Here is a 9,537-nt window from a genome sequence, read left to right on the forward strand (position 1 = left end):
CTTCATGTCTATGTATTACACACTGTATTTCCGTATTACACACTGTATCCCTATCAGTGGTGTATCCTGATTTTGTGCTGCCCTAGGCAGAACAAAACTCAGGCGCCCCCGCGCGCCACCCCCACCCAACCTTTACCCCGCCCCGCATTCTAAATACACACACACACATTCACTGACAGATACGCATACACTAGCGAACAGAAACACACACTCGCTAACAGAAACACACACACTAATAGACAAACTCACACTCAGTAACAGACAAACTCACACTCAGTAACAGACAAACTCACACTCAGTAACAGACAAACACACTCACTAACAGACACTCACTAACCGACACACACTAACAGACACACACACTCACTCACTAGCAGACACACACACTCACTAACATACACACACACTCACAGGCACACACAATCAGACACACACACACACTCACAGGCAAACACACTAACAGACACACACACACACTAACAGACACACACACTCACTCACTAACAGACACACTCACTCACTAACAGACACACTCACTCACTAACAGACACACACACACTCTCTAACAGACACACACACTCACTAACAGACACACACACTCACACTCACTAACAGACACACACACACTCACACTCACTAACAGACACTCACATTAACACTTTTTTTTTTTACTTTAACCCCCCCCAGCCTCCTTACCTTTGGGAATGCTGGAGGGGGGGGGCTTCTTTTTTCCCTGGTGGTCCAGTGGCTTTTTTTTTTTACTTTTACCCCCCCAGCCTCCTTACCTTTGGGAATGCTGGGGGGGGCTTCTTTTTTCCCTGGTGGTCCAGTGGCTTTTTTTTTTTACTTTAACCCCCCCCAGCCTCCTTACCTTTGGGAATGCTGGGGGGGGGGGCTTCTTTTTTCCCTGGTGGTCCAGTGGCTTTTTTTTTTTTACTTTAACCCCCCCAGCCTCCTTACCTTTGGGAATGCTGGGGGGGGGGGGGCTTCTTTTTTCCCTGGTGGTCCAGTGGCTTTTTTTTTTTTACTTTAACCCCCCCAGCCTCCTTAGCTTTGGGAATGCTGGGGGGGGGGGGGGCTTCTTTTTTCCCTGGTGGTCCAGTGGTTTTTTTTTTTTTTTTACTTTAACCCCCCCCCCCCCCCCAGCCTCCTTACCTTTGGGAATGTTGGGGGTGGTCCAGTGGCTGCTGGGCGGTCGGGCGGCGCTGCTGGGCGGGCGGCGAGGGAGCACTTCCTTTGAGCTGTCTGCTCAGCTCCCTCGCGCGCCGCACAGTGAGGCTGGGAGGCGGAGCCGGAATATGACGTCATATTCCGGCTCCCACCCTCACTGTGCGGCGCGCGAGGGAGCTGAGCAGACAGCTCAAAGGAAGTGCTCCCTCGCCGCCCGCCCAGCAGCGCCGCACGACTGCCCAGCAGCAGCCCAGCATGTCTGTTAGCCGCAAGGCTAACAAGACATTTGCCTTGGGCATTTGGGGGGCGGCTTTTTTGCCGCCCCCTGGAAAATGCCGCCCAAGGCAAATGCCTTGTTTGCCTCGCGGCTAATACGCCCCTGATCCCTATACTACACACTGTATCCTTGCATTACACTCAGTATCTCTGTATTATATTGGAAACAAAGGTGGATGTGAGCTCCCCCAAGTCGTTGCCCAAGATCACATCAGCTGGCAAATCCTGTATAATCCCCACCTCCACATTCCCATACCCCACTCCCCAATCCAAATGTACCTTGGCAGTGGGGACTTTGTAAATTGCTCCCCCTGCCACTCGTACGGCCACACAGTCCCCAGTGAGATTTTTCTTTGGAACCAGATGATTCCGGACCAGAGTCAAGGTGCAACCAGAGTCACGTAATCCTTGTATACTCTTTCCCTCCATGTGTACCACCTGGCGGTGCCCCTGTCGGTTGTCTGAGGCGGCTTGTATGGGGTTCACTTCGTGCAGGGTTCCCAGGGGTTCTTCTTGGTAACAGTGTACCGCAGCTCGGTTATGGGGTGGTGGCCCCTGGTTATGCCAGGTTGGTCGGTTCCTGTTCTGTCGGCAATCTCTTTTAATATGTCCTTGCTGGTTGCAGGTATAGCAGCGGGTTGGCGGTTGTGTATTGTACCTGGGAGGGTACGAGTTGTTGCTTACCCCTGGTCGTGGATGGGCCGAAGTGGTCACTGCTGGAAGAGGGGCGGTAGATCCATAAGCGAACCGGTGTTGCCTGTTGTCTGTGACTTGTACCGACATCACATTGTGTAGTATCCCCAGGGGCTCTTCGGTCTGATTAAAAAGTATCTTCTGGGTTGCTGGCTCCGCTTGGTAGTGGTGGGCGGCTGCTCTTGGTGCTGGATTCTGCCGTACCTGGCTCCATGCTTGGCGGCTCCGGTTCTGGGTACACTCTCTCGCCATGTGGCCCCATTGTTTGCATGTGTGACAGCGGATAGAAGAACGGTTGTTGTACCTGGGTGACGGTTGGTAGTTTCCCCCTCCTGGACGAGGTGATGATGTGGTGGCGGTAGCTGGAAGCGGTTCGGTGGTCCCGGGAATGGGACGTGACTGTGTCCGTTGTGCCCTCCTGGCATCTTGGTACTCGTCTGCCAGTTGTGCTGCTTCGGTTAAGGTACGTGGTTTCCGGTCCCTTAACCAATTCTGCAGGTCTGGGTTTAGTCCTTGAAAGAACTGTTCTAATAACAGCAGTTGCAGCATGTCTTCCACGGTAGTGGCTCGAGCTGCTTGTATCCATCCCTTGGCAGCCCTGGTCAGACGGTGTGCCCACTCCGTGTGTGAATCTCGGACCTGTTTGCGCAATTCCCGAAACTGTTGACGGTACGCCTCTGGGGTGATGGCATACCTGGCCAGGATGGCCTGCTTTACTTTCTGGTAGTCTCTGCTATCCTTGTCTGGCATGGTGCGGTAGGCTTCTGCTGCCCGGCTCGCTAGCTTACCCACCAACAGGAGTACCTGGTCGGCGGCGTTGATCTCATGTAATTGGCATAACCTCTCAAAGTCATGCAAGTAGCCATCGATGTCTTCGGTCTCCACATAGTTTTTAAAAGCATGGTACGGGATTTTAGGCTTCACCGGTACTATGTGTGGTGTGGTTAGGGACCCCTCTCTGGACCTCCGGTCTGCCCGCTGCTTTTCCATTATGTATTAGTGGACATCTGCCATAATCCTTTCCAAGGTTTCTATGGGAGGCGTACCTGGGAAAAAGGCCAGTCTGCTTTGGAGTTCTCTTCCAAACTCATTCTGTGTGCTGTCCGTAAGAGGTGCTGCAGCAGCTGCCCGGTCCCCCTCCATGAGTTCAGCAATAAGGGTAGCTTTGGTTTTATTGCTGGCAATACTTCCCCTTGCTTCCAATAGTTCTTTTAGCGTGGCCCGTTTCAAGTTGGTATAGTCTGTCCCCATTCACTATCCGTTCGGGTATATTCACATACCCTTTCCTTTCGGTTCCATATGAAATAGCAAATTTCCCAAATGGCTGTAACTGCCGAACAATGGTCTGCTGTGAGGTTTGAATCCCGTCGCTTGCCACCAATTGTAACGGAGCTCCAGTACTCCGACCGAGTACCTCCGCCAAGTCTGCTTCCTTGTAGCTATCAGGGACCCTGAAACACTTCAGACCCAGACGCCGAGGCTTGTCTGGGATCACTTAGGGCCTTTTCCACCCTGGACCAAATACCAGACGACACATGATGAAGGTTGAACAGCAACTCTTTATGAAATCAGCACACATGCAGCAAAACAACTCCTCCTCAGAGGAAAACAAAACGACAGATAAAAACAGACAGTGTTTTAAAATATGACAGTTATTGGAAGTTGCAGAACTGTGCCAGTACCATTTAAAGGGCCAGAACAGTCTTTTAAAACACCAATAAGTCCAAATGGTATTTCTAACTGGCAAAATCTCCCAGTGATCATAGTCATATGGCAAGAGGCTGGTAATTAGTCCTCTCCAGGCACAAGTGGCGAAGGACACTTCGTCACACACCTCAAATACAGTACCCCTTTGTAAAATGCACCAGTCCCACACAATGTTAACGCCTTGTTTCTACGTTGGTTTGTGTGGCGGTCTACCCGCAAGTAGCTTGGATGTCACTGTCAAGGTCCCCTTTCACCCTTAGTGATTAGCTCTGAGTGTGATTATATCCCATCCCCAGCCAAGGCTTAAAGTAATCCTATAGTGCCAGGAAAATAAAGTTGTTTTCCTGGCACTATAGGGTTAATAGGTCCCCTCCCGCAGGGCTGAAGGGGTTAAAACCTTCGGCTACTTACCTAAATCCAGCGCCGATCAGGCTCCTCCCACGCTGACGTCAGCCGCCGGGGGAGACCTAATGCGCATGCACAGCAATGGGGGCAGACTTAGAGCTGCAAAGTAATTACATTTACATTGCAGCACTAGGTGCAAAAGGGACACAGCACCCAGACTACTTCAATTAACTGAAGTGGTCTAGGTGCCTACAGTGTCCCTTTAATGTTAGGTGCCTACAGTGTCCCTCTTAATCTGAATGCCTTTATTGCCTGAATATAACTTCTTTTATACCTGTAACCGCAACATTTTACATAAAAAGATAAGTTCCCGTGCCCATATCACCAAACCAGTGCCATCTTCAGAAAGCTCTCTCCCGAGCACCCATGCTGTAGGAGGTGTCTAGACCGAATGGTATGGGTGTTAAGTTTTGACCCTGCACAACGCTGGGTGAGAAGTCCCGGTCACCTACAATGATGGTGCTATCCGTTTGTTAATGGACTTCCCTCAAGCCCTTGGTATCGTTCGATTCCTCGCCACCTCCTCTGTCATCCCTCCAAATAGCACCCTGGTTAGTGACTCTGGGACAGGGAGCGCCCCAATAAAGTTTTATCGGATCTTGGTGTTGCTCGCAGTGTTTATGGGTTGCTACCGGTCAGCTGCACCGTGCCTCCGCGAGTTTGATCCCCAGTCTATGTCATCTTCTTGGCCACTGGGAAAGGGTGCTGGGTTGGGAGGCACATGCTGAAGGGGTAAACCGGGGTGATTATAGTCCTTTTAGAGGGAGGTGGTGGATGTCCTTGGGGATTAAAGGGACATTCCACTACCTAAATACAAAATAAAATAAAAATATCACTGTTTAGTAAATATATCCCAAATGAAAATATGCATACAAATAATTATGATTTATTAATTGGGGTTGTATCTAACAACACCTTGTAAAAGCTGAATTTCTTTTGTCTGCAGCCTTTGCAAGCCCTCCCTTTCTAAACCTGCCCACAGTGTCCAATCACAGACTCCCTAATGCAGCTCAGTAAGAGGTCTTTGCAAGGCAGGTGCTCTGAGCAATTGCTGCCTCTTGAGTTTAGCACCGAGCTAACTACACCTGGGCATGACGGATGTAACAAAGTCAATTTATAAAAGTCTCAAATACTATTGATATCTGTACTTTTTGCAAAATGGAAAACAAAGGATAAACTCTTCACACATAAAGCTTTTCAGCATGCTGGGAATTCAAGTTGGGACTCTTGTCTTTGGTCATACGATACACAGTCTCAGGGTAAGAGGCTAGTGGTCCAACCTCTCCACAAGGTTCTGCTGCAAGTGTGTGTATGGTGTACACTTCTGCTGATCCATTTCTGAGCATGTACTGTCACAGTTTATTCTGCTTTAAGTTTATTCAGTTTAAGTGCATCAGAGCTGTTGTAGCTATTATAAATATTCATGAGCTCTCACACATATTCTGAGATTTAAAAAAATTTAAATATCGCTAGAATAGGCATACATCGGTTCACATACTCCTACACCCATCTGGATTCGTTGTCCTTAGTATTGTGCCTACGGATCCAGCACTGCCACTAGTATTATGCCATGCCAATGGGATGCCTAATCCCTTGTCTGGTAGTGCCACCTCCATCCCCAAGTACTATACCAGTGGAATGCGTAATCCCATGCCTGGCAATAGTGCCAAATCTGCCAAGTACTGTGCCAGAGAGAAGGCCAGTAGTGTGAAATATTTTGCCCAATCGCCCAGCATTAGTACTCTTTTAAAATATAATACCAACAAGCAGCTTAATACATGTGCACTTTCGGGCTGTCATATCCTGTATACACTCCTTGTATGTGTGAAAATATAGTTTGTGAAATGAAGGACATCAAAGTCAGACAGTTCCTTTGTATTACTTTATTTGTCCAGTTGTAAACATTAGACCCAGCATTCATTAGATAAACCCATCTTCTCACAGTGTGCCCATCGTCTTGGTTCTATTTACCCTCACACTGTTACTTAGGATGTGAGGGAATAGATAGGAGGCCAATGGAGTGTTGCAGGTTTTATGAGAAGGGTTTGTACAGGACTTATTTGGCAGTTTAAGAAGGGTATGGCAGTATTACTGTGGCAGTGTTGGATGCCTTTGGAGCTTTATTTTGTTAAGAGAGTATTACTCTGCCAGGGTATGACCGTTCTGGTGCAGAAGAGGAGTGCTTATTTGTTTTATGCTTTGCAGATCGAAAGAAGATTGACAGAGACACTGGGATGGGTGTATATAATTCTGAATGCTCTTAGTCTGGATGAGTAATAAGCATGTGGATCCACCTAGATATATATGAACAGCAAACCCCAGATATTGTTCACGGTATTTAACAATGCCCAAACAACTGAAATCCAGAAATGTATTGCGGCCGATCCGAAAGTGCGGGTTCAGACTGGTAAAATCTGGACATGTTTTTAATTTTTTTTAAATATCTAAACTATTTACCTGGGATAAATAGTTTAAAAACCCTAGGCATGTTGAGGTTGCTGGACAGTGCTTGCTGGCCAGCCTTCACAGTAAAGTATAAATGTTTTTTTTGTTTTGTTTTTAATGTATGTCAGGGTCAGTATGAAGATTACCTTGAATACTGTGAATTGGACATATTTACTAAATGGTGAACAGCCTTAAACTGCTCAATCATTTATACCCCATATCCTGGGCGGTGGGATGGGGTATTAGAATAAGTAGTAATCTGTTTTTAGTCTACTTATTCTAATACCCCATCCCACCGCCCAGCATGGGATTCCCTTTACCTTCAATCAGTGATCAGCTAGTAGAGAGTATTAATACAGACGGGACTGGGGAGGTTGACATGACATTGTCATCCAAAGCCCCTAATAACATCTAAAATAACGGTTTGTTTGTTTTTTTACCTAAAAAAGGGCCAAATAAAAATGCATAATAACTGACAAGTCTTAAAACAATTAATTAATCATGCTTACTGGGGGGTAGAAGGACAATATGATGTTCTTAGTATATAACCCTTACTGTAATTTTAAAACTTTAATACATCTATTTTACTTAGACATTTGTATATCCTGTAACAGGAAATGTTTATTTATACATAAAACAATACCGCTCCAGAAAAATGACTTGTCTGCTTTAAAAAATACACAAAAATGATGACAAAAACACACAATTAGGGTTTTGCACTAAACCCTGCATGCCTGGAAATAAGTGTTAGTAGCTTAGTAACGCAACCAAGGTTTTATTATAATAAAAGCTAAAAACACATACGTAGAGACTATTTTATTTTTTAAAAGAACATTGTGAATGATATATATTAAAACTATTTAAAGTGCCAATATGAATTTAGTTTACTTAGATATAACAATGGTAACACAATAACATTAAGACTATCTACCATAAAAAAATGAGGTAGTAATGAGTAAATGCCACAGTCTAATAAAGTGCTTTAACTGGATTTAACTCGTAAAAGGTTGGGCCCACAATGCCTTTCAATATGTTGTGTTTATTCAGAGTCTGAATGCTGGATTCCATGACCTCTGCCCTTCCCCGACTTCTTGCCCGTTGAGTTCCTTGCTGTCTGGTATACAGAGGTGTAGCCCTTTTCTGTGAGGGGGCAAAAACGCCTGGTGTGCGCATTTTTACCAGTTGCCCCGCATTGAGGGCATACGTAGCAGCGCAGTATAGGACATTCTACCCTGCCATTTTCGTCCTTTAATCTGTGGCGGGTGTACACAACTTTCGACTCTCCGTTGTGTTTGCAAAATGTGCAGAAAGCAGTTTCATCCCTGGGAGCGGGATCTGGACAGGCAGGCTGCCGGTGTGCAGACAGTGACTTGTACAGAACAGTCGGGACATCTGTGGATCTTTCAGTCAAAGGCTGTTGGTACATCTCTGTGCCCACTACCGTATTGTCATTATCTCTTCTAGTCACTTTTGATTCCTTCTTGGCTAATTCTGTGACCAGTTTGTTCAATTCGAGGTAGTCTTTCCACATATCAAATGGCTCCATAGTGATTTCTCCAATTAAAGTTCAGTTGGAGTTAATAGGATAACACTTCTTGAGCCTGTCAGACGAGTGAGATTCATTTTATTATTTGAGTTATGCAATATTCACTGAACAATATGCTGATGCAAATTACAAGTGACTGCAGACAGTACATGTTTAAACAATGGATTATAAGGGGCTGGCTGCACTCACCTAAACATTCTTAAATGGGGTGCTGCTGGGGGCCAATAAGTACAGTAAAAATAGAAATCCAGCGCACTCACTTATCAACTAAAGTAGCTGTTTAGTTGATAAGTGAGTGCGCTGGATTTCTATTTTTACTAAACAATGGATTATAAAAAAGTGGTAGAAGCATTCTGATAGAATGTTGATAAAGAGCAAAAGACGTGGAGGGAAAATGATGTAAAATTTATACTGAAGAATCTATATGTAAATACATACTTAGGGGTTTGTTGCCAACATTGAAGCTAAAATACCCAAGATGTGGGAGGATTTTCAAATCTGCTGTATTGCTGCTTTAGTTCTACTGTTCAGTTTTCCATGAATTACAGCTTTCTTGTTGGTGAATAAACTCCTGTATGTACATATTAATGTTTATATAATAATATTAATAACGGAGTATTTAACCAGAATAGGTACATTCAGATTACTCTGGATTCCAAGTACATCCTGGCAATGTTACTTTTACCCAATTTAATGGTCCTTATTTTATCTACCTCGGAAGGATGAAGGGCTTAGTCAACCCTGCTGGGAATTGAACCTATGACCCCAAGGGTTGAACAGATTCCACTGATGAGGCATTAGCCCACTGAGGACTACAAACATTGGGGCCTGGATGTAGCACTGTGGACCAAGGGGCTGAAAAATTAGAGGATCAAAGGAAAATTTAATAGAAGTGCTTTTTGATATATTATAAGAATATGAATGAACGTTGAGACAGGGAGGCAAGGGAATTGCAAACTATAATCGCTGGACTCAAAAATATCTCCAACATTTTCTTATGTAGCAAATAAATCTGAATGTGTAAATTAAGGCTCACTTCTAAAGGGAGAATTGGAAGGTGTGGTGGGTTTACACTATATGAAACTCTGGATTACAGGGGAAAGTCTGGTTGAGCACATAAGCAGAGGGATCATTTTGACAGTAAGGAAAATCCCTATTACAATATGTATTGTAACATTGGAACGCAGGTACTTGGCTATCAAAGTGGGATTTATTCTGAGTGCTTCGCTGTAACAAGCAAATTGAAAAGATAATTCCAAAATGTAATCTACTGACAACATAGAAAACACCTACAG

The 9,537-nt window shown here is 45.2% G+C and overlaps 1 protein-coding gene across 1 annotated transcript; it reads right to left on the reverse strand.

The window, feature by feature from the left end:
• Positions 1-7,735: 7,735 nt before the first annotated feature.
• On the reverse strand, positions 7,736-8,242 carry NANOS3 (nanos C2HC-type zinc finger 3). The gene has a single exon (XM_063446378.1). It carries the CDS (start codon positions 8,240-8,242, stop codon positions 7,736-7,738), a length of 507 nt encoding a protein of 168 aa, XP_063302448.1.
• Positions 8,243-9,537: the final 1,295 nt, after the last annotated feature.

The sequence above is a fragment of the Pelobates fuscus genome, chromosome 3 (assembly GCF_036172605.1).
Source record: "Pelobates fuscus isolate aPelFus1 chromosome 3, aPelFus1.pri, whole genome shotgun sequence".
NCBI classification, from domain to species: Eukaryota; Metazoa; Chordata; class Amphibia; order Anura; family Pelobatidae; genus Pelobates; species Pelobates fuscus.